Source organism: Oncorhynchus mykiss, chromosome 27 (assembly GCF_013265735.2).
Source record: "Oncorhynchus mykiss isolate Arlee chromosome 27, USDA_OmykA_1.1, whole genome shotgun sequence".
NCBI classification, from domain to species: domain Eukaryota; kingdom Metazoa; phylum Chordata; class Actinopteri; order Salmoniformes; family Salmonidae; genus Oncorhynchus; species Oncorhynchus mykiss.
The window spans coordinates 49,417,540-49,444,495 of record NC_048591.1 but is presented as its reverse complement, the minus strand read 5'-3'; the positions used below and the strand labels follow the sequence as shown (position 1 = coordinate 49,444,495).

General features: G+C 46.1%; 1 protein-coding gene across 4 annotated transcripts in view; it reads left to right on the top strand.

Moving 5' to 3' along the window:
- LOC110515989 (rho GTPase-activating protein 42) overlaps positions 1-26,956 on the top strand; it is a 224,508-nt gene that overhangs the window by 63,027 nt on the left and 134,525 nt on the right. For all 4 annotated transcript variants that reach the window (XM_036965193.1, XM_036965192.1, XM_036965191.1 and 1 more), the window contains exon 4: positions 19,508-19,579. In XM_036965193.1, coding sequence (XP_036821088.1) covers positions 19,508-19,579 — 72 coding nt within the window. The remainder of the gene's footprint in view (positions 1-19,507; positions 19,580-26,956) is intronic.

Genomic DNA, 26,956 nt, shown 5'->3' with positions numbered 1-26,956 from the left:
CAAACAACAAGTGTTCGGTTAAAATTGGCAAAAAACAAAACAAATTCCACAGGGCCGTGGGGTGAGGCAGGGATGCAGGTTAAGCCCCACCCTCTTCAACATATATATCAACGAATTGGCGAGGGCACTAGAATAGTCTGCAGCAACCACCCTCATCCTGCTAGAATCTGTAGTCAAATGTCTACTGTTTGCTGATGATCTGGTGCTTCTGTCCCCAACCAAGGAGGGCCGACAGCAGCACCTAGATCTTCTGCACAGATTCTGTCAGAAGGTCCAGTCGTCAGGACCACAAATCCAAAATCTAAAAACGAGCCTTGGAATTCTACAACCACCTAAAAGGAAGTGATTCCCAAACCTTCCATAACAAAGCCATCACCTACAGAGAGATGAACCTGGAGAAGAGTCCCCTAAGCAAACTGGTCCTGGGGCTCTGTTCACAAACACAAACAGACCCCACAGAGCCCCAGGACAGCAGCACAACTAGACCCAACCAAATCATGAGAAAACATAAAGATAATTACTTGACACATTGGAAAGAATTAACAACAAAAAAACAGAGCAAACTAGAATGCTATTTCGCCCTAAACAGAGAGTACAAAGTTGCAGAATACCTGACCAATGTGACTGACCCAAAATTAAGGAAAGCTTTGACTATGTACAGACTCAGTGAGCATAGCCTTGCTATTGAGAAAGGCCGCCGTAGGCATACATGGCTCTCAAGAAAAGACAGGCTATGTGCTCACTGCCCACAAAATGAGGTGGAAACTGAGCTGCACTTCCTAACCTCCTGCCCAACGTATGACCATATTAGAGAGACATATTTCCCTCAGATTACACAGATCCACAAAGAATTTGAAAAAAAACAACAGATTTTGATAAACTCCCATATCTACAGGGTGAAATACCACACCATCACAGCAGAAAGAGTTGTGACCTGTTGCCACACGAAAAGGGAAACCAGTGGAGCACAAACTCTATACTAATATTATGACATTTGACATTTCTTTATTATTTTGCAACTTTTGTGAGTGTAATGTTTACTATTACTTTTGATTGTTTATTTCACTTTTGTTTGTTTATCTATATCACTTGCTTTGGTAAAGTTAACATATGTTTCCCATGCCAATAAAGACCTTAAACTGACAATTGAGTTGAGAGAAGAAGAGAGAGTGAAGGAAGCTGTGGTTCTGCATGAGTTGAGCTGGTTCAGGGCTGGTGAGTTTGGATGGCATTTTAGAGTGGGAGGGCAGTGCCCTGATGTTGTGGCTCTTTGCACTGATGATCATATCCCTCTGGGAGAGAGGGAGGAAGGGAGAGGGAGATAGAGACGGGGGGCTGTCTGTTGCAGCTGCTGGTTGATAATCTCTGCTCCTCCCTGGGTTCTGTGGTTGATAATGTCTGCTCCTCCCTGTGTTCTGTGGTTGATAATGTCTGCTCCTCTCCCTGTGCTCTGTGGTTGATAATGTCTGCTCCTCCTTGTGTTCTGTGGTTGATAATGTCTGCTCCTCCCTGTGTTCTGTGGTTGATAATGTCTGCTCCTCCCTGTGTTCTGTGGTTGATAATGTCTGCTCCTCCCTGTGTTCTGTGGTTGATAATGTCTGCTCCTTCCTGTGTTCTGTGGTTGATAATGTATGCTCCTCCCTGTGTTCTGTGGTTGATAATGTCTGTTCCTCCTTATGCTCTGTGGTTGATAATGTCTGCTCCCCTTCCTGTGTTCTGTGGTTGATAATGTCTGCTCCCCTCCCTGTGTTCTGTGGTTGATAATGTCTTCTCCCCTCTCTGTGTTCTGTGGTTATCATCTTGTCCTCCTGAACCGTATGTCAGATATCATCATCTCCTCCTGAACCGTATGTCAGATATCACCTTCTCCTCCTGAACCATATGTCAGATATCATCTCCGCCTGAACCATATGTCAGATATCATCTTCTCCTCCTGAACCGTATGTCAGATATCATCTTCTCCTTCTAAACCATATGTCAGATATCATCTTCTCCTTCTAAACCATATGTCAGATATCATCTTGTCCTCCTGAACCATATGTCAGATATCATCATCTCCTCCTGAACCGTATGTCAGATATCATCATCTCCTCCTGAACCGTATGTCAGATATCATCTTGTCCTCCTGAACCATATGTCAGATATCATCTTCTCCTCCTGAACCGTATGTCAGATATCATCTTCTCCTCCTGAACCATATGTCAGAAATCATCTCCTCCTGAACCATCTGTCAGATATCATCTTCTCCTCCTGAACCATCTGTCAGATATCATCTTCTCCTCCTGAACCATCTGTCAGATATCATCTTCTCCTCCTGAACCATATGTCAGATATCATCTTCTCCTCCTGAACCATCTGTCAGATATCATCTTCTCCTCCTGAACCATATGTCAAGTATCATCTTCTCCTCCTGAACCATATGTCAGATATCATCTTCTCCTCCTGAACCATATGTCAGATATCATATTCTCTTCCTGAACCATATTTCAGATATGGTTCAGGTCCTGTCAGAGTCTGATGCTACCTGAGTCTGATGCTATCTGAGTCTGATGCTATCTTAGTCTGATGCTATCTGAGTCTGATGCTACCTGAGTTTGATGCTATCTGTGTCTGATGCTATCTTAGTCTGATGCTATCTGAGTCTGATGCTGTCTGAGTCTGATGCTGTCTGAGTCTGATGCTACCTGAGTCTGATGCTACCTGAGTCTGATGCTACCTGAGTCTGATGCTACCTGAGTCTGATGCTACCTGAGTCTGATGCTATCTGTGTCTGATGCTGTCTGAGTCTGATGCTACCTGAGTCTGATGCACCTGAGTCTGATGCTATATTGCTACCTGAGTCTGATGCTACCTGAGTCTGATGCTACCTGAGTCTGATGCTACCTGTGTCTGATGCTATCTGTGTCTGATGCTATCTGAGTCTGATACTACCTGAGTCTGATGCTACCTGTGTCTGATGCTGTCTGAGTGTGATGCTACCTGAGTCTGATGCACCTGAGTCTGATGCTGCCTGAGTCTGATGCTGCCTGAGTCTGATGCTACCTGAGTCTGATGCTACCTGTGTCTGATTCTACCTGTGTCTGATGCTATCTGAGTCTGATGCTATCTTAGTCTGATGCTATCTGAGTCTGATGCTATCTTAGTCTGATGCTATCTGAGTCTGATGCTATCTGAGTCTGATGCTATCTGAGTCTGATGCTATCTGAGTCTGATGCTACCTGTGTCTGATGCTACCTGTGTCTGATGCTACCTGTGTCTGATGCTACCTGTGTCTGATGCTATCTGTAGTATGTTATATAGGCTACAGTGTGATATATAGGCTACATTATGAAATATAGACTGCAGTATGACATAGGCTCTGCACATTACGCACAACAGAAAAACAGAGCAACCCATAGCTGTAGCCATCCTCTCTTGGGTAAATAAATGAAAATGAAAGCTTCAGTAGTCTAATCCTTTTGCTTGTGAACTGTATTACTGGACTGTATTATTATATGAAATCGAATTGCATTTGTCACAGGCGCTGAATACAACAGGTGTAGGTAGACCTTACTGTGAAATGCTGAATACAACAGGTGTAGGTAGACCTTACTGTGAAATGCTGAATACAACAGGTGTAGGTAGACCTTACTGTGAAATGCTTGTCAATCAATGTGGAGGCTATATACAGGGTGTACCGGTACAGAGTCAATGTGGAGGCTATATACAGGGTGTTACGGTACAGAGTCAATGTGGAGACTATATACAGGGGGTACCAGTACAGAGTCAATGTGGAGGCTATATACAGGGTGTTACGGTACAGAGTCAGTGTGGAGGCTATATACAGGGGGTACCGGTACAGAGTCAATGTGGAGACTATATACAGGGGTACCGGTACAGAGTCAGTGTGGAGGCTATATACAGGGGGTACCAGTACAGAGTCAATGTGGAGGCTATATACAGGGGGTACCAGTACAGAGTCAATGTGGAGGCTATATACAGGGGGTACCGGTACAGAGTCAATGTGGAGGCTATATACAGGGGGTACCAGTACAGAGTCAATGTGGAGGCTATATACAGGGGGTACCAGTACAGAGTCAATGTGGAGGCTATATACAGGGGGTACCGGTACAGAGTCAATGTGGAGGCTATATACAGGGGGTACCAGTACAGAGTCAATGTGGAGGCTATATACAGGGGGTACCAGTACAGAGTCAATGTGGAGGCTATATACAGGGGTACCGGTACAGAGTCAATGTGGAGGCTATATACAGGGGTACCGGTACAGAGTCAATGTGGAGGCTATATACAGGGTGTTACGGTACAGAGTCAATGTGGAGGCTATATACAGGGTGTTACGGTACAGAGTCAATGTGGAGGCTATATACAGGGTATTACGGTACAGAGTCAATGTGGAGGCTATATACAGGGAGTACCGGTACAGAGTCAATGTGGAGGCTATATACAGGGAGTACCGGTACAGAGTCAATGTGGAGGCTATATACAGGGGGTACCGGTAAAGAGTCAATGTGGAGGCTATATACAGTGGGTACCGGTACAGAGTCAGTGTGGAGGCTATATACAGGGAGTACCGGTACAGAGTCAATGAGGAGGCTTTATACAGGGGGTACCGGTACAGAGTCAATGAGGAGGCTATATACAGGGAGTACCGGTACAGAGTCAATGAGGAGGCTATATACAGGGGGTACCGGTACAGAGTCAATGTGGAGGCTATATACAGGGGGTACCAGTACAGAGTCAATGTGGAGACTATATACAGGGGGTACCGGTACAGAGTCAATGTGGAGGCTATATACAGGGGGTACCGGTACAGAGTCAATGTGGAGTCTATATACAGGGGGTACCGGTACAGAGTCAATGTGGAGGCTATATACAGGGGGTACTGGAACAGAGTCAATGTGGAGGCTATATACAGGGGGTACCGGTACAGAGTCAATGTGGAGGCTATATACAGTGGGTACCGGTACAGAGTCAATGTGGAGGCTATATACAGGGGGTTACGGTACAGAGTCAATGTGGAGGCTATATACAGGGGGTACCGGTACAGAGTCAATGTGGAGGCTATATACAGGGTGTTACGGTACAGAGTCAATGTGGAGGCTATATACAGGGTGTTACGGTACAGAGTCAATGTGGAGGCTATATACAGGGGGTACCAGTACAGAGTCAATGTGGAGGCTATATACAGGGGGTACCAGTACAGAGTCAATGTGGAGGCTATATACAGGGGGTACCGGTACAGAGTCAATGTGGAGGCTATATACAGGGGGTACCGGTACAGAGTCAATGTGGAGGCTATATACAGGGGGTACCGGTACAGAGTCAATGTGGAGGCTATATACAGGGTGTTACGGTACAGAGTCAATGTGGAGGCTATATACAGGGTGTTACGGTACAGAGTCAATGTGGAGGCTATATACAGGGGGTACCAGTACAGAGTCAATGTGGAGGCTATATACAGGGGGTACCAGTACGGAGTCAATGTGGAGGCTATATACAGGGGGTACCGGTACAGAGTCAATGTGGAGGCTATATACAGGGGGTACCGGTACAGATTCAATGTGGAGGCTATATACAGGGGGTACCGGTACAGAGTCAATGTGGAGGCTATATACAGGGGGTACCAGTACAGAGTCAATGTGGAGGCTATATACAGGGGGTACCGGTACAGATTCAATGTGGAGGCTATATACAGGGTGTTACGGTACAGTCAATGAGAAGGCTATATACAGGGGGTACCGGTACAGAGTCAATGTGGAGGCTATATACAGGGGGTACCGGTACAGAGTCAATGTGGAGGCTATATACAGGGTGTACCGGTACAGAGTCAATGTGGAGGCTATATACAGGGTGTTACGGTACAGTCAATGAGAAGGCTATATACAGGGGGTACCGGTACAGAGTCAATGTGGAGGCTATATACAGGGGGTACCGGTACAGAGTCAATGTGGAGGCTATATACAGGGTGTTACGGTACAGAGTCAATGTGGAGGCTATATACAGGGTGTTACGGTACAGTCAATGAGAAGGCTATATACAGGGGGTACCGGTACAGAGTCAATGTGGAGGCTATATACAGGGGGTACCGGTACAGAGTCAATGTGGAGGCTATATACAGGGGGTACCGGTACAGAGTCAATGTGGAGGCTATATACAGGGGGTACCGGTACAGAGTCAATGTGGAGGCTATATACAGGGGGTACCGGTACAGAGTCAATGTGGAGGCTATATACAGGGTGTTACGGTACAGTCAATGAGAAGGCTATATACAGGGGGTACCGGTACAGAGTCAATGTGGAGGCTATATACAGGGGGTACCGGTACAGAGTCAATGTGGAGGCTATATACAGGGTGTTACGGTACAGAGTCAATGTGGAGGCTATATACAGGGTGTACCGGTACAGAGTCAATGTGGAGGCTATATACAGGGGGTACCGATACAGAGTCAATGTGGAGGCTATATACAGGGGGTACCGGTACAGAGTCAATGTGGAGGCTATATACAGGGTGTTACGGTACAGTCAATGAGAAGGCTATATACAGGGGGTACCGGTACAGAGTCAATGTGGAGGCTATATACAGGGGGTACCGGTACAGAGTCAATGTGGAGGCTATATACAGGGGGTACCGGTACAGAGTCAATGTGGAGACTATATACAGGGGGTACCGGTACAGAGTCAATGTGGAGGCTATATACAGGGGGTACCGGTACAGAGTCAATGTGGAGGCTATATACAGGGGGTACCGGTACAGAGTCAATGTGGAGGCTATATACAGGGGATACCGGTACAGAGTCAATGTGGAGGCTATATACAGGGGGTACCGGTACAGAGTCAATGTGGAGGCTATATACAGGGGGTACCAGTACAGGGTCAATGTGGAGACTATATACAGGGGGTCCCGGTACAGAGTCAATGTGGAGGCTATATACAGGGGTACCGGTACAGAGTCAATGTGGAGGCTATATACAGGGGGTACCGGTACAGAGTCAATGTGGAGGCTATATACAGGGGGTACCGGTACAGAGTCAATGTGGAGGCTATATACAGGGGGTACCAGTACAGGGTCAATGTGGAGACTATATACAGGGGGGTACTGGTACAGAGTCAATGTGGAGGCTATATACAGGGTGTTACGGTACAGAGTCAATGTGGAGACTATATACAGGGGGTACCAGTACAGAGTCAATGTGGAGACTATATACAGGGGGTACCGGTACAGAGTCAATGTGGAGGCTATATACAGGGTGTTACGTTACAGAGTCAATGTGGAGGCTATATACAGGGAGTACCGGTACAGAGTCAATGTGGAGGCTATATACAGGGTGTTACGGTACAGAGTCAATGTGGAGACTATATACAGGGGGTACCAGTACAGAGTCAATGTGGAGGCTATATACAGGGGGTACCGGTACAGAGTCAATGTGGAGGCTATATACAGGGGGTACCGGTACAGAGTCAATGTGGAGGCTATATACAGGGGGTACCAGTACAGAGTCAATGTGGAGGCTATATACAGGGGGTACCAGTACAGAGTCAATGTGGAGGCTATATACAGGGGGTACCAGTACAGGGTCAATGTGGAGGCTATATACAGGGGGTACCAGTACTGGGTCAATGTGGAGACTATATACAGGGGGTACCAGTACAGAGTCAATGAACAGATTTCCCTTAATATTGTACGGCGTTCGTACCTCCTCTTTCTCTATTGTAGCTTCATTCACTTTCAACAGTTCAGAAAGTGTTAGTTTAGCCATGTATTAACTATTTATTATAAAATATTACAGTCTTGGAGTTAGGACTCTGCTCCGTCAGGATAGCTCACTACCAGAGCGAAGTATCATATGAAAATGATAAAATAACTACAGGCAGTGAGTACGATATGCTACACCCCCTGAAGGAAGAAACTGGGGTAGTGGTGGGATGTATATTTTACTGTAAACAAATTGACAACAGACTTTCAGCACGCTTATAGGGAATGATATTCAACAAGCACAGCACTTTACACAAATGACTGATGATTGGCTGAGAGAAATTGATGATAAAAAAAGATTGTGGGAGGATGTTTTGTTAGACTTCAGTGTGTCTTTTGACATTATCGTTCATAGTCTGCTGCTGGAAAAACACATGTGTTATGGCTTTACACCCCTTGCTATATTGTGGATAAAGAGTTACCTGTCTAGCAGAACACAGAGGGTGTTCTTTAATGGAAGCCTCTCAAATATAATCCAGGTAGAATCAGGAATTCCCCAGGGTAGCTGTCTAGGCCCCTTACTTTTTTAAATCTTTATGAACAACAGTAAAGCCAGTGTGTCTATGTATGCAGATGAATCAACACTATAAATGTCAGCTATAACAGCTACTGAAATGACAACAACACTTAACAAAGAGCTGCAGTTAGTTTCAGACTGGGTGGCAAGGAATACGTTAGTTCTAAATATTTAAAAACTAAATGCATTGTATTTGGTACAAATCATTCACTAAACCTTAAACCTCAACTAAATCTTGTAATAAACCATGTGCAAATTGAGCAAGTTGAGGTGACTAAACTGCTTGGATTAACCCTGGATAGAGTAACCCTGGATAGAGTAACCCTGGATGAAGTAACCCTGGATTGAGTAACCTTGGATTGTAAACTGTTATGGTCAAAACATATGGATACAACAGTAATGAATTGATGCTCTACCTTCTTACCAACACTATCAACAAGGCAGGCCCTACAGGCCCTAGTTTCTACCTTCTTAAAAACACTATCAACAAGGCAGGTCCTACAGGCCCTAATTTCTACCTTCTTAACAACACTATCAACAAGGCAGGTCCTACAGGCCTAGTTTCTACCTTCTTAACAACACTATCAACAAGACAGGTCCCATAGGCCCTAGTTTCTACCTTCTTAACAGCACTATAAACAAGGCAGGCCCTACAGGCCCTAGTTTCTACCTTCTTAACAACACTATCAACAAGGCAGGTCCTACAGGCCTAGTTTCTACCTTCTTAACAACACTATCAACAAGACAGGTCCCACAGGCCCTAGTTTCTACCTTCTTAAAAGCACTATAAACAAGGCAGGTCCTACAGGCCCTGGACTACTGTTCAGTCGTGCGGTCAGGTGCCTTAAAGAGGGACTAAGGAAAATGTAAATAGGCTCAGAACAGGGATGGCCCTTGGATGAACACAGAGAGCATACATTAATAATATGCATGTCAATCTCTCCTGGCTGAAAGTGGAGGAGAGATTGACTTAATCACTACTTGTATTTGTGAGACGTATTGTTGAAAGCACCGAGCTGTCTGTTTAAACGACTAGCACACAGCTCAGTCACCCATGCATACCCATGTATCTTCACAGTCCCCAAGTCCAGAACAGACTATGGGAGGCGCACAGTACTACATAGAGCCATGACTACATGGAACTCTATTCCACATCAGGTAACTGATGCAAACAGTAGAATCAGATTGAATTAGCTTAATATAAGGCTAATTCTACATTGAATGTATGACCTGGAGGAAGTAGGCGAGGACATCAATATATAAATCAATCTTAAACAGGATTATTTTGGGAGAGAGAAAGACTGTGAGAATGTGCTCGCATGCACATTGATTTAAAGCAAAGATATTCGAGTGATTGGCTGTTTTAAAACTGCAGCAGCTGACCCCCGAAAGCCAGATGGAGAAGTGTAAATTAGACAAGCATTTCGTCCTTATGTTATTGTATCATAGGCTATGCTACAGCAAATGTAGGCATACCTGTCACAAGAAAAAAAGTGACTTTGATGAGATGATAGGTCTACATGCATTTTGAACTGAGCTCCATACTGAGATGGGCTGTCTGTCCCCAACCTGAGATGGGCTGTCTGTCTCCACCCTGAGATGGGCTGTCTGTCTCCACCCTGAGATGGGCTGTCTGTCTCCACCCTGAGATGGGCTGTCTGTCTCCACCCTGAGATGGGCTGTCTGTCCCCACCCTGAGATGGGCTGTCTGTCTCCACCCTGAGATGGGCTGTCTGTCTCCACCCTGAGATGGGCTGTCTGTCTCCACCCTGAGATGGGCTGTCTGTCCCCACCCTGAGATGGGCTGTCTGTCCCCACCCTGAGATGGGCTGTCTGTCCCCACCCTGAGATGGGCTGTCTGTCCCCCACCCTGAGATGGGCTGTCTGTCCCTACCCTGAGATGGGCTGTCTGTCTCCACCCTGAGATGGGCTGTCTGTCCCCACCCTGAGATGGGCTGTCTGTCCCCACCCTGAGATGGGCTGTCTGTCTCCACCCTGAGATGGGCTGTCTGTCTCCACCCTGAGATGGGCTGTCTGTCCCCACCCTGAGATGGGCTGTCTGTCTCCACCCTGAGATGGGCTGTCTGTCTCCACCCTGAGATGGGCTGTCTGTCTCCACCCTGAGATGGGCTGTCTGTCCCTACCCTGAGATGGGCTGTCTGTCCCCACCCTGAGATGGGCTGTCTGTCCCCACCCTGAGATGGGCTGTCTGTCTCCACCCTGAGATGACTGTCTGTCCCCACCCTGAGATAGGCTGTCTGTCCCCACCCTGAGATGGGCTGTCTGTCTCCACCCTGAGATGGGCTGTCTGTCTCCACCCTGAGATGGGCTGTCTGTCCCCACCCTGAGATGGGCTGTCTGTCTCCACCCTGAGATGGGCTGTCTGTCCCCACCCTGAGATGGGCTGTCTGTCTCCACCCTGAGATGACTGTCTGTCCCCACCCTGAGATGGGCTGTCTGTCCCCACCCTGAGATGGGCTGTCTCTCCCCACCCTGAGATGGGCTGTCTGTCTCCACCCTGAGATGGGCTGTCTGTCCCCACCCTGAGATGGGCTGTCTGTCCCCACCCTGAGCGTTGATGATTCATAATGCAGATAGCAGAGAGAAGGCCGGGGAGATTCCAGATTTAGACATTGCAAAAATGCCAATTTAACAGTTCCATTTCAGGTCATAGAAATAACGTCTAATAATTTACCGGTTTCTCAGTTGTTTATCCCCTGAAAAGGGAGTGGGTTTGTGCGGGAAATCTCATTAAATCTCGGTAACCCGGTTCCCGCTATTCAAACCTAGCTGTAAGGTTGTGAATTCCTCAGATAAGAAGTGTTTTCTCTCATGACCCACATAATCAGTCTGTAGATGGCTGCTATTCCCGCTGGGCTGAGTGGTGAGAAGAGTTTACACACACACACACATCCACACGTGTGCACATACACACACGCCAGTTAGACAGAGCTGCTGGTCTGTGAGAGCTGTTTGCTAACATAATGTACTATATCTCCTGCCGGTCGTTGCTCTCTGCTAGGGAGGAAATAGATATTGCAGTGCCAGAGGTGCCGAAATAACTCACAGATAGAATTTACATACAGTGAGAGTTTTAGTACTCTGCCATTTTAAACTGAATGTTCACCAAATGGAAATTATTATTTTAAAATATTTTCATTCAAATCTATGTTAGTTCAGTGGAGAAATTAGGTTTGCCTCTCTCATAAAATGCGTTATGGGCAACATAAATTCTCAGAGATTCCACTCTGGTCTGTTACTATCCCCAATCTTCCACTCTGGTCTGTTACTGTCCCCAATCTTCCACTCTGGCATGTTACTGTCCCCAAGCATTCCACTCTGGTCTGTTACTGTCCCCAATCTTCCACTCTGGCATGTTACTGTCCCCAATCTTCCACTCTGGTCTGTTACTATCCCCAATCTTCCACTCTGGTCTGTTACTATCCCCAATCTTCTACTCTGGTCTGTTACTATTCCCAATCTTGCACTCTGGTCTGTTACTATCCCCAATCTTCCACTCTGGTCTGTTACTATCCCCAATCTTCCACTCTGGTCTGTTACTATACCCAATCTTCCACTCTGGTCTGTTACTATCCCCAATCTTCCACTCTGGCCTGTTACTATCCCCAATCTTCCACTCTGGTCTGTTACTATCCCCAATCTTCCACTCTGGTCTGTTACTATCCCCAATCTTCCACTCTGGTCTGTTACTATACCCAATCTTCCACTCTGGCCTGTTACTATCCCTAATCTTCCACTCCGGCCTGTTACTATCCCCAATCTTCCACTCTGGTCTGTTACTATCCCCAATCTTCCACTCTGGCCTGTTACTATCCCCAATCTTCCACTCTGGCCTGTTACTATCCCCAATCTTACACTCTGGTCTGTTACTATCCCCAATCTTACACTCTGGTTTGTTACTATCCCCAATCTTCCACTCTGGCATGTTACTGTCCCCAATATTCCACTCTGGTCTGTTACTATCCCCAATCTTCCACTCTGGTCTGTTACTATCCCCAATCTTCCACTCTGGCCTGTTACTATCCCCAATCTTCAACTCTGGTCTGTTACTATCCCTAATCTTCCACTCGGGTCTGTTACTATCCCTAATCTTCCACTCTGGTCTGTTACTATCCTTAATCTTCCACTCTGGCCTGTTACTATCCCTAATCTTCCACTCTGGTCTGTTACTATCCCCAATCTTCCACTCTGGTCTGTTACTACCCCCAATCTTCCACTCTGGCATGTTACTGTCCCCAATCTTCCACTCTGGCATGTTACTATACCCAATCTTCCACTCTGGCATGTTACTATCCCCAATCTTCCACTCTGGCATGTTACTGTCCCCAATCTTCCACTCTGGTCTGTTACTATCCCCAATCTTCCACTCTGGCATGTTACTGTCCCCAATCTTCCACTCTGGTCTGGTACTACCCCCAATCTTCCACTCTGGCATGTTACTGTCCCCAATCTTCCACTCTGGTCTGTTACTGTCCCCAATCTTCCACTCTGGCATGTTACTGTCCCCAATCTTCCACTCTGGCCTGTTACTGTCCCCAATCTTCCACTCTGGCATGTTACTGTCCCCAATCTTCCACTCTGGTCTGTTACTATCCCCAATCTTCCACTCTGGCCTGTTACTATCCCCAATCTTCCACTCTGGTCTGTTACTATCCCCAATCTTCCACTCTGGTCTGTTACTATCCCCAATCTTCCACTCTGGTCTGTTACTATCCCCAATCTTCCACTCTGGCCTGTTACTATCCCCAATCTTCAACTCTGGTCTGTTACTATCCCCAATCTTCCACTCTGGTCTGTTACTATCCCCAATCTTCCACTCTGGCATGTTACTGTCCCCAATCTTCCACTCTGGTCTGGTACTACCCCCAATCTTCCACTCTGGCATGTTACTGTCCCCAATCTTCCACTCTGGTCTGTTACTGTCCCCAATCTTCCACTCTGGCATGTTACTGTCCCCAATCTTCCACTCTGGTCTGTTACTATCCCCAATCTTCCACTCTGGCCTGTTACTATCCCCAATCTTCCACTCTGGTCTGTTACTATCCCCAATCTTCCACTCTGGTCTGTTACTATCCCCAATCTTCCACTCTGGTCTGTTACTATCCCCAATCTTTCACTCTGGTCTTTTATTATCCCCAATCTTCCACTCTGGTCTGTTACTATCCCCAATCTTCCACTCTGGTCTGTTACTATCCCCAATCTTCCACTCTGGTCTGTTACTATCCCCAATCTTCCACTCTGGTCTGTTACTATCACCAATCTTCTACTCTGGCCTGTTACTATCGGCAATTTTTTTTTCTTCCTGTATTTCAGTACTTTCTGATTTGTGGTGCTAATGAGAGTGTTATTTATTACATGTTGTTAGGTGGGTGAGTTTAGAGTGTTCCAGACAGAAGAGCTCCAGGTGCTTCTATAACTACTGCACTGTCATCCCAGACACACTCTGGCTTTAACTGTAACTGAAGTGAAAGCTGTTCTCACAGCTGCATTCGTCCCACTGGAGCCATTCAGAACTGAAACTCACTGATGTAACCGTCAGTCTTTCACTGCCTCTTTTTAAAGGTCACCATGTAGAAACGGGGGGGGGATGATATTATACCCAGTGTTACTGTATGATGAGGGCAGTATTGATGATCATCCCTTCTCACTTTAACTGGTAGCTATCAAGCATGATGCTTAACACCCCGGACCGTCGGACAATCTAAGCTAGATCAATCAAATCAATCAAATTGATTTATAAAGTTCTTCTTACATAAGCTGATGTCACAAAGTGCTGTACAGAAACCCAGCCTAAAACCCCAAACAGCAAGCAATGCAGGTGTAGAAGCATGATGTCCTCAATCTCACACAAATTAAAAAGGAACCTGCCAGGTACAACCCCAAATCCGTAAACATGGGCACCCTCATAGATATCATCCTGACCAACTTGCTCTCTAAATACACCCATGCTGCCTTCAACCAGGATCTCTGCAATCACTGCCTCATTGCCTGCGTCCGTAATGGGTCCGCGGTCAAACGACCACCCCTCATCACTGTCAAACGCTCCCTAAAACACTTCTGCGAGCAGGCCTTTCTAATCAACCTGGCCCGGGTATCCTGGAAGGATATTGACCTCATCCCGTCAGTAGAGGATGCCTGGTTGTTCTTCAAAAGTGCCTTCCTCTCCATCTTAAATAAGCATGCCCCATTCAAAAAATGCAGAACTAAGAACAGATATAGCCCTTGGTTCAATCCAGACTTGACTGCCCTTGACCAGCACAAGAACATCCTGTGGCGTTCGGCATTAGCTTCGAATAGTCCCTGCGAGATGCAACTTTTCAGGGAAGTCAGGGACCAATATACACAGTCAGCAAGGAAAGCAAAGGCTAGATTTTTCAAACAGAAATTTGCATCCTGCAGCATTAATTCCAAAAAGTTCTGGGACACTAAAGTCCATGGAGAATAAGAGCACCTCCTCCTAGCTGCCCACTGCACTGAGGCTAGGAAACACTGTCACCACCAATAAATCTACATTTTTCTACAGCTGGCCATGCTTTCCACCTGGCTACCCCGACCCCGGTCAACAGCCTTGCACCCCCCATAGAAACTTGCCCAAGCCCCCCCCTGCTTCTCCTTCACCCAAATCCAGACAGCTGATGTTCTGAAAGAGCTGCAGAATCTGGATCCCTACAAATCAGCTGGGCTAGACAATCTGGACCCTCTGCTCTGTTGTTGTTTGTGTCACACTGCTTTGCTTTATCTTGGCCTGTTCGCAGTTGTAAATGAGAACTTGTTCTCAACTGGCCTACCTGGTTAAATAAAGGGGAAATAAATAAATATAAAAAACTTGTGGACTGAGGAAGTACAGAGAGAGATATGGTGAAACTGTAGACATGATCATAATGCCATTTGGTGAAACTGTAGACTTTACAGTCCAGGTAAGACATTATCATAATGCCATTTGGTGAACTGTAGACTTACAGTCCAGGTAAGACATGCACCAGGTAAGACATGCACCAGGGCCCATTCAAATCACCGTTCTTGTATTTAGGCTCATTGTATTGGAGCTGCCGACGTGCAGACATGCAGTCCAGATGCAAAGGGCTCCCATTCAGTTCTTGTTGCTTACTTTCTCTCAGACTGGTTTCAGGTTTCAACGACTGGAGTCGTCCCACTGTCAAAAAGTAGTGCACTACATAGGGAATACGCTGCCACTTTGGGACCGTAGCGTTGAGTAAAATATGTATTTATGAAGCTTTAAATAGCTTTGTTCAGAAGTAAAAAGAGATGGTGTTGATGGAGAAACGTGGTGTCATATCCCTCTACACATGTAGTTGATGTCGGCCGTTTACATACACTTAGGTTGGAGTCATTAAAACTCGTTTTTCAACCACTCCACAAATTTCTTGTTAACAAACTAAGTTTTGGCAAGTCGGTTAGGACATCTACTTTTTGCATGACACAAGTTATTTTTCCAACAATTGTTTTACAGACAGATTTCACTTATAATTCACTGTATCACAATTCCAGTGGGTCATACACTAAGTTGACTGTGCCTATAAACAGATTGGAAAATTCCAGAAGATTATGTCATGGCTTTAGTAGCTTCTGATAGGCTAATTGACATAATTTGAGTCAATTTGAGGTGTACCTGTGGATGTATTTCAAGGCCTACCTTTAACCCCAGTGCCTCTTTGCTTGACATCTTGGGAAAATCAAAAGAAATCAGCCAAGACCTCAGAGAAAAAATTCTGGTTCATCCTTGGGAGCAATTTCCAAACGCCTGAAGGTACCACATTCATCTGCACAAACAATAGTACGCAAGTATAAACACCATGGGACCACGCAGCCGTCATACCGCTCAGGAAGGATACACGTTCTGTCCCCTAGAGATGAATGTACTTTGGTGTGAAAAGTGCAAATCAATCCCAGAACAGCAGCAAAGGACCTTGTGAAGATGCTGGAGGAAACAGGTACAAAAGTATCTATATCCACAGTAAAACGAGTCCTATATCGACGTAACCTGAAAGGCCTCTCAGCAAGGAAGAAGCCACTGCTCCAAAACTGCCATAAAAAGCCAGACTACGGTTTGCAACTGCACATAGGGACAAAGATAGTACTTTTGGAAGAAATGTCCTCTGGTCTGATGAAACGGGAACAGGCTGGCGTCTAGAGTTTATCACAGAAGAAGCAGAATAATGTAGTAATGAACAGGCTGGCGTCTAGAGTTTATCACAGAAGCATCAGAATAATGTAGTAATGAACAGGCTGGTGTCTAGAGTTTATCACAGAAGCAGCAGAATAATGTAGTAATGAACAGGCTGGCGTCTAGAGTTTATCACAGAAGAAGCAGAATAATGTAGTAATGAACAGGCTGGTGTCTAGAGTTTATCACAGAAGCATCAGAATAATGTAGTAATGAACAGGCTGGTGTCTAGAGTTTATCACAGAAGCAGCAGAATAATGTAGTAATGAACAGGCTGGTGTCTAGAGTTTATCACAGAAGAAGCAGAATAATGTAGTAATGAACAGGCTGGTGTCTAGAGTTTATCACAGAAGAAGCAGAATAATGTAGTAATGAACAGGCTGGTGTCTAGAGTTTATCACAGAAGCAGCAGAATAATGTAGTAATGAACAGGCTGGTATCTAGAGTTTATCACAGAAGCAGCAGAATAATGTAGTAATGAACAGGCTGGTATCTAGAGTTTATCACAGAAGCAGCAGAATAATGTAGTAATGAACAGGCTGGTGTCTAGAGTTTATCACAGAAGAAGCAGAATAATGTAGTAATGAACAGGCTGGTATCTAGAGTTTATCACAGAAGCAGCAGAATAACACTACAAATCAAACCCAGTGCCATGTCACCCCTCCTAGTCCCAGATAACTCTTCCTCTCCTATTTCTCCCTCGTCCTCGTCTTCCCTGCCCTACCGGTGCAGTGTGTGTGTGTGTGTGTGTGTGTGTGTGTGTGTCATGTCATGTCATGTCACCGGATGTTACCGGCCTGATGAAAGGCATATATGTCTCTGAAATGGGACAGGGAGGATGTATCTGAAATGAGACAGGGAGGCTGTCTCTGAAATAAGACATAACCGGTCGTGATCAGGAGTTCCATAGGGCGGCGCACAATTGCCCAGCATCGTCCGGGTTAATGGAGGGTTTGGCCCAGCATCGTCCGGGTTAATGGAGGGTTTGGCCCAGAATCGTCCGGGTTAATGGAGGGTTTGGCCCAGCATCTTCCGGGTTAATGAAGGGTTTGGCACAGCATCGTCCGGGTTAATGGAGGGTTTGGCCCAGCATCGTCCGGGTTAATGGAGGGTTTGGCCCAGCATCGTCCGGGTTAATGGAGGGTTTGGCCCAGAATCGTCCGGGTTAATGGAGGGTTTGGCCCAGCATCGTCCGGGTTAATGGAGGGTTTGGCCCAGCATCGTCCGGGTAAATTGAGGGTTTGGCCCAGCATCGACCGGGTTAATGGAGGGTTTGGCCCAGCATCGTCCGGGTTAATGGAGGGTTTGGCCAGGTAAGGCCATCATTGTAAAATAAGACTAAACTGACTTGCCTGGTTAAATAAAGGTGAAATAACAATTCAAAATGTCAATATCATTTTCCTGCTGTAGCAAACTGTAGGGAATGGGGATATGAGGATGTGGCTTTTAAAGTGGCTATGAAGCGCTTTGCCAGCCAGCCAGAATAATCTGGTTTTGGTTGGCGCTAGTGTCTGATATATGTGTAGAACACTGCCGTTGTAAAGCTCTACCTCTTGCCACTGTGCTATATTTCAAACAGGTCTGACAATAGCTAGTATTTTACAGCCCATATCAAAATTGATTGGAACCATTTTTCCCCATTTTTCAAAATATTTCTACTACTGCTTCTACACTACGGTGGCTACGCATACTGTAGAAGTGATTTCATTTTTATTTGTGGTATTTTACCCCATTTTTCTCCCCAATTCCGATCTCATCGCTGCAACTCCCCAACGGGCTCGGGAGGCGGAGGTTGAGTCATGCGTCCTCTGAAATATGACCAAACCACGCTACGTAACACCCACCCGTTTATCGTGGAAGCCAGCCACACCAATGTGTCAGAGGAACCACCGTTCAACTGACAACCGCAGTCAGCCTGCAGGCGCCCGGCCCGCCACAAGGAGTCGCTAGAGCACGATGAGCCAAGTAACTCCCCCCTAACCCGGACGACGCTGGGCCAATTGTGCGCTACTGTTGAAGGTGTGATTGAATGCGTGTGTCTGTGTATTTTACTGTAATTTGATACTGTTGAAGCCGTGATTGAATGCCATGTATCTATGTATTTACTGTAATTTTATACTATTGAAGCCGTGATTGAATGCCATGTATCTGTGTATTTTACTGTAATTTGATACTGTTGAAGCCGTGATTGAATGCCATGTATCTATGTATTTTACTGTAATTTTATACTATTGAAGCCGTGATTGAATGCCATGTATCTGTGTATTTTACTGTAATTTGATACTGTTGAAGCCGTGATTGAATGCCATGTATCTGTGTATTTTACTGTAATTTGATACTGTTGAAGCCGTGATTGAATGCCATGTATCTATGTATTTTACTGTAATTTTATACTATTGAAGCCGTGATTGAATGCCATGTATCTGTGTATTTTACTGTAATTTGATACTGTTGAAGCCGTGATTGAATGCCATGTATCTATGTATTTTACTGTAATTTTATACTATTGAAGCCGTGATTGTAACGGCTTTCTTCTATCTCCTCCTCGGACGAGGAGGTGTAGCCAGGATCGGACCAAAATGCAGCGTGGCTATTGCAATCCATGTTTATTTAATAATAAAGAAACACGAACTTTACAAAAACAATAAACGTAATGTGAAAACCGAAACAGCCTAATCTGGTGCAAACTAACACAGAGGACACTAAGGACAATCACCCACGAAACACCCAAAGAATATGGCTGCCTAAATATGGTTCCCAATCAGAGACAAAGATAAACACCTGCCTCTGATTGAGAACCACTTCAGACAGCCATAGACTTCACTAGAACACCCCACTAAGCTACAAACCCAACACACCACATACAAAAACCCATGCCACACCCTGGCCTGACCAAATAAATGAAAATAAACACAAAATACTTTGACCAGGGCGTGACAGTGATTGAATGCCATGTATCTGTGTATTTTACTGTAATTTGATACTGTTGAAGCCATGATTGAATGCCGTGTATCTGTGTATTTGTGTTGCAGATCCAGAATGCGGATGATGTGCTAATTGCACCTTTAGAGAAGTTCAGGAAGGAACAGATTGGAGCTGCGAAGGTGAGATAAAAAAACAGCATTATATCTGAACAACATGTTTACTGTTATTACAGATTGGTTTAAGATATTTATCAGGCATTTTAATGATATCCAAATATTATTATTCACATACAATGACAAGTGTATCCTCACCAATGAGTATCCATTCTAATGAATACTGTATGTCAAGTATTACAACCACTACATCTGAACAGGACATGCTGTAGTGTGCAATCAGAGGGGTTTAAGGTGGGTATATGGTGTTCTGCTGATTTCCACACGTGTAATTGTGATACCAGTGAGTATAATGTAATGTAATGAATAGATAGATAGATATCAAACATACGCTGGTGTCCATTAGAAAGTGGACTGTGCTGAATGTAGTGGCTAGAGAAAAAAAAATGAAGTTAACCAGAAAGACGAATTCATAAACTTAGTAACCGTTAGTAACCTACAACATTCATTTATTCAAAACCAGCTCTATCTCCCTGACCGTTGAAACACTATGAGCTCAACCAGCTCTATCTCCCTGACCGTTGAAACACTATGAGCTGTATCCCCCTGACCGTTGAAACACTATGAGCTCAACCAGCTCTATCTCCCTGACCGTTGAAACACTATGAGCTCAACCAGCTCTATCTCCCTGACCGTTGAAACACTATGAGCTCAACCAGCTCTATCTCCCTGACCGTTGAAACACTATGAGCTGTATCCCCCTGACCGTTGAAACACTATGAGCTCAACCAGCTCTATCTCCCTGACCGTTGAAACACTATGAGCTGTATCTCCCTGACCGTTGAAACACTATGAGCTGTATCCCCCTGACCGTTGAAATGCTATGAGCTGTATCTCCCTGACCGTTGAAACACTATGAGCTGTATCCCCCTGACCGTTGAAACACTATGAGCTCTATCTCCCTGACCGTTGAAACACTATGAGCTGTATCTCCCTGACCGTTGAAACACTATGAGCTCTATCTCCCTGACCGTTGAAACGCTATGAGCTGTATCTCCCTGACCGTTGAAACACTATGAGCTCTATCCCCCTGACCGTTGAAACGCTATGAGCTGTATCTCCCTGACCGTTGAAACACTATGAGCTCAACCAGCTCTATCTCCCTGACCGTTGAAACACTATGAGCTGTATCTCCCTGACCGTTGAAACACTATGAGCTGTATCTCCCTGACCGTTGAAACACTATGAGCTGTATCTCCCTGACCGTTGAAACACTATGAGCTCAACCAGCTCTATCTCCCTGACCGTTGAAACACTATGAGCTGTATCTCCCTGACCGTTGAAATGCTATGAGCTGTATCTCCCTGACCGTTGAAACACTATGAGCTGTATCTCCCTGACCGTTGAAACACTATGAGCTGTATCTCCCTGACCGTTGAAACACTATGAGCTGTATCCCCCTGACCGTTGAAACGCTATGAGCTGTATCCCCCTGACCGTTGAAACACTATGAGCTGTATCTCCCTGACCGTTGAAACACTATGAGCTGTATCTCCCTGACCGTTGAAACACTATGAGCTGTATCCCCCTGACCGTTGAAACACTATGAGCTGTATCTCCCTGACCGTTGAAACACTATGAGCTGTATCCCCCTGACCGTTGAAACACTATGAGCTGTATCTCCCTGACCGTTGAAACACTATGAGCTCTATCTCCCTGACCGTTGAAACACTATGAGCTCTATCTCCCTGACCGTTGAAACACTATGAGCTGTATCTCCCTGACCGTTGAAACACTATGAGCTGTATCTCCCTGACCGTTGAAACACTATGAGCTGTATCCCCCTGACCGTTGAAACACTATGAGCTGTATCTCCCTGACCGTTGAAACACTATGAGCTGTATCCCCCTGACCGTTGAAACGCTATGAGCTGTATCCCCCTGACCGTTGAAACACTATGAGCTGTATCTCCCTGACCGTTGAAACACTATGAGCTGTATCTCCCTGACCGTTGAAACACTATGAGCTGTATCCCCCTGACCGTTGAAACACTATGAGCTGTATCTCCCTGACCGTTGAAACACTATGAGCTCAACCAGCTCTATCTCCCTGACCGTTGAAACACTATGAGCTCTATCTCCCTGACCGTTGAAACACTATGAGCTCTATCTCCCTGACCGTTGAAACACTATGAGCTCTATCTCCCTGACCGTTGAAACACTATGAGCTGTATCTCCCTGACCGTTGAAACACTATGAGCTGTATCTCCCTGACCGTTGAAACACTATGAGCTGTATCCCCCTGACCGTTGAAACACTATGAGCTGTATCTCCCTGACCGTTGAAACACTATGAGCTCTATCTCCCTGACCGTTGAAACACTATGAGCTGTATCCCCCTGACCGTTGAAATGCTATGAGCTCAACCAGCTGTATCTCCCTGACCGTTGAAACACTATGAGCTGTATCTCCCTGACCGTTGAAACACTATGAGCTGTATCTCCCTGACCGTTGAAACACTATGAGCTGTATCTCCCTGACCGTTGAAACACTATGAGCTCTATCTCCCTGACCGTTGAAACACTATGAGCTGTATCTCCCTGACCGTTGAAACACTATGAGCTGTATCTCCCTGACCGTTGAAACACTATGAGCTGTATCTCCCTGACCGTTGAAACACTATGAGCTGTATCTCCCTGACCGTTGAAACACTATGAGCTCTATCTCCCTGACCGTTGAAACACTATGAGCTGTATCCCCCTGACCGTTGAAACACTATGAGCTGTATCTCCCTGACCGTTGAAGTGCTATGAGCTGTATCTCCCTGACCGTTGAAACACTATGAGCTGTATCTCCCTGACCGTTGAAACACTATGAGCTCTATCTCCCTGACCGTTGAAACACTATGAGCTGTATCTCCCTGACCGTTGAAATGCTATGAGCTGTATCTCCCTGACCGTTGAAACACTATGAGCTGTATCTCCCTGACCGTTGAAACACTATGAGCTCTACCAGCTGTATCTCCCTGACCGTTGAAACACTATGAGCTCTACCAGCTGTATCTCCCTGACCGTTGAAACACTATGAGCTCTACCAGCTGTATCTCCCTGACCGTTGAAACACTATGAGCTGTATCTCCCTGACCGTTGAAACACTATGAGCTGTATCTCCCTGACCGTTGAAACACTATGAGCTGTATCTCCCTGACCGTTGAAACACTATGAGCTCTATCTCCCTGACCGTTGAAACACTATGAGCTGTATCCCCCTGACCGTTGAAACACTATGAGCTGTATCTCCCTGACCGTTGAAACACTATGAGCTCAACCAGCTCTATCCCCCTGACCGTTGAAACACTATGAGCTCAACCAGCTCTATCTCCCTGACCGTTGAAACGCTATGAGCTCAACCAGCTCTATCTCCCTGACCGTTGAAATGCTATGAGCTGTATCTCCCTGACCGTTGAAACGCTATGAGCTCAACCAGCTCTATCTCCCTGACTGTTGAAACACTATGAGCTCAACCAGCTCTATCTCCCTGACCGTTGAAACGCTATGAGCTGTATCTCCCTGACCGTTGAAACGCTATGAGCTGTATCTCCCTGACCGTTGAAACGCTATGAGCTGTATCTCCCTGACCGTTGAAACACTATGAGCTCAACCAGCTCTATCTCCCTGACCGTTGAAACGCTATGAGCTGTATTTCCCTGACCGTTGAAACACTATGAGCTGTATCTCCCTGACCGTTGAAACACTATGAGCTCAACCAGCTGTATCTCCCTGACCGTTGAAACACTATGAGCTGTATCCCCCTGACCGTTGAAACACTATGAGCTGTATCTCCCTGACCGTTGAAACACTATGAGCTGTATCTCCCTGACCGTTGAAACACTATGAGCTCTATCTCCCTGACCGTTGAAACACTATGAGCTGTATCCCCCTGACCGTTGAAACACTATGAGCTCAACCAGCTGTATCTCCCTGACCGTTGAAACACTATGAGCTGTATCTCCCTGACCGTTGAAACACTATGAGCTCTATCAGCTGTATCTCCCTGACTGTTGAAACACTATGAGCTGTATCTCCCTGACCGTTGAAACACTATGAGCTCTACCAGCTGTATCTCCCTGACCGTTGAAACACTATGAGCTGTATCTCCCTGACCGTTGAAACGCTATGAGCTGTATCTCCCTGACCGTTGAAACACTATGAGCTGTATCTCCCTGACCGTTGAAACACTATGAGCTGTATCCCCCTGACCGTTGAAATGCTATGAGCTGTATCTCCCTGACCGTTGAAATGCTATGAGCTGTATCTCCCTGACCGTTGAAATGCTATGAGCTGTATCTCCCTGACCGTTGAAATGCTATGAGCTGTATCTCCCTGACCGTTGAAACACTATGAGCTCTATCTCCCTGACCGTTGAAACACTATGAGCTCTACCAGCTGTATCTCCCTGACCGTTGAAACACTATGAGCTGTATCTCCCTGACCGTTGAAACACTATGAGCTCTACCAGCTGTATCTCCCTGACCGTTGAAACACTATGAGCTCTACCAGCTGTATCTCCCTGACCGTTGAAACGCTATGAGCTGTATCTCCCTGACCGTTGAAACACTATGAGCTGTATCCCCCTGACCGTTGAAATGCTATGAGCTGTATCTCCCTGACCGTTGAAACACTATGAGCTGTATCTCCCTGACCGTTGAAACACTATGAGCTGTATCTCCCTGACCGTTGAAACACTATGAGCTGTATCTCCCTGACCGTTGAAACACTATGAGCTGTATCCCCCTGACCGTTGAAATGCAATGAGCTGTATCCCCCTGACCGTTGAAATGCTATGAGCTATATCTCCCTGACCGTTGAAACACTATGAGCTCTACCAGCTGTATCTCCCTGACCGTTGAAACACTATGAGCTGTATCTCCCTGACCGTTGAAACACTATGAGCTCAACCAGCTGTATCTCCCTGACCGTTGAAACACTATGAGCTCAACCAGCTGTATCTCCCTGACCGTTGAAATGCTATGAGCTGTATCTCCCTGACCGTTGAAACACTATGAGCTGTATCCCCCTGACCGTTGAAACGCTATGAGCTGTATCTCCCTGACCGTTGAAACACTATGAGCTCAACCAGCTGTATCTCCCTGACCGTTGAAACACTATGAGCTCAACCAGCTCTATCTCCCTGACCGTTGAAACACTATGAGCTCAACCAGCTGTATCTCCCTGACCGTTGAAACACTATGAGCTGTATCTCCCTGACCGTTGAAACACTATGAGCTCAACCAGCTGTATCTCCCTGACCGTTGAAACGCTATGAGCTCTATCTCCCTGACCGTTGAAACACTATGAGCTCAACCAGCTCTATCTCCCTGACCGTTGAAACACTATGAGCTCAACCAGCTGTATCTCCCTGACCGTTGAAACACTATGAGCTGTATCTCCCTGACCGTTGAAACACTATGAGCTCAACCAGCTCTATCTCCCTGACCGTTGAAACACTATGAGCTGTATCTCCCTGACCGTTGAAACACTATGAGCTGTATCCCCCTGACCGTTGAAACACTATGAGCTGTATCTCCCTGACCGTTGAAACGCTATGAGCTGTATCTCCCTGACCGTTGAAACACTATGAGCTGTATCTCCCTGACCGTTGAAACACTATGAGCTGTATCCCCCTGACCGTTGAAACACTATGAGCTCTACCAGCTCTATCTCCCTGACCGTTGAAACGCTATGAGCTGTATCCCCCTGACCGTTGAAACACTATGAGCTCTATCTCCCTGACCGTTGAAACACTATGAGCTGTATCTCCCTGACCGTTGAAACACTATGAGCTGTATCCCCCTGACCGTTGAAACACTATGAGCTGTATCTCCCTGACCGTTGAAACACTATGAGCTGTATCCCCCTGACCGTTGAAACACTATGAGCTGTATCTCCCTGACCGTTGAAACACTATGAGCTGTATCTCCCTGACCGTTGAAACACTATGAGCTGTATCTCCCTGACCGTTGAAACACTATGAGCTCTATCTCCCTGACCGTTGAAACGCTATGAGCTGTATCTCCCTGACCGTTGAAACACTATGAGCTCAACCAGCTCTATCTCCCTGACCGTTGAAACACTATGAGCTCAACCAGCTCTATCTCCCTGACCGTTGAAACGCTATGAGCTGTATCCCCCTGACCGTTGAAACGCTATGAGCTCAACCAGCTCTATCCCCCTGACCGTTGAAACACTATGAGCTGTATCTCCCTGACCGTTGAAACACTATGAGCTGTATCCCCCTGACCGTTGAAATGCTATGAGCTGTATCTCCCTGACCGTTGAAATGCTATGAGCTGTATCCCCCTGACCGTTGAAATGCTATGAGCTGTATCTCCCTGACCGTTGAAACACTATGAGCTCAACCAGCTGTATCTCCCTGACCGTTGAAACACTATGAGCTCAACCAGCTCTATCTCCCTGACCGTTGAAACACTATGAGCTGTATCTCCCTGACCGTTGAAACACTATGAGCTGTATCTCCCTGACCGTTGAAACACTATGAGCTGTATCTCCCTGACCGTTGAAACACTATGAGCTGTATCCCCCTGACCGTTGAAACACTATGAGCTGTATCCCCCTGACCGTTGAAACACTATGAGCTGTATCTCCCTGACCGTTGAAACACTATGAGCTGTATCTCCCTGACCGTTGAAACACTATGAGCTCTATCTCCCTGACCGTTGAAACACTATGAGCTGTATCTCCCTGACCGTTGAAACACTATGAGCTGTATCTCCCTGACCGTTGAAACACTATGAGCTGTATCTCCCTGACCGTTGAAACACTATGAGCTCTACCAGCTGTATCTCCCTGACCGTTGAAACACTATGAGCTCTACCAGCTGTATCTCCCTGACCGTTGAAACACTATGAGCTCAACCAGCTCTATCTCCCTGACCGTTGAAACACTATGAGCTCTACCAGCTGTATCTCCCTGACCGTTGAAACACTATGAGCTCAACCAGCTCTATCTCCCTGACCGTTGAAACACTATGAGCTGTATCTCCCTGACCGTTGAAACACTATGAGCTCTATCTCCCTGACCGTTGAAACGCTATGAGCTGTATCTCCCTGACCGTTGAAACACTATGAGCTCAACCAGCTCTATCTCCCTGACCGTTGAAACACTATGAGCTGTATCTCCCTGACCGTTGAAACACTATGAGCTCAACCAGCTCTATCTCCCTGACCGTTGAAACGCTATGAGCTGTATCCCCCTGACCGTTGAAACGCTATGAGCTCAACCAGCTCTATCCCCCTGACCGTTGAAACACTATGAGCTCTATCTCCCTGACCGTTGAAACGCTATGAGCTGTATCTCCCTGACCGTTGAAACACTATGAGCTCAACCAGCTGTATCTCCCTGACCGTTGAAACGCTATGAGCTGTAT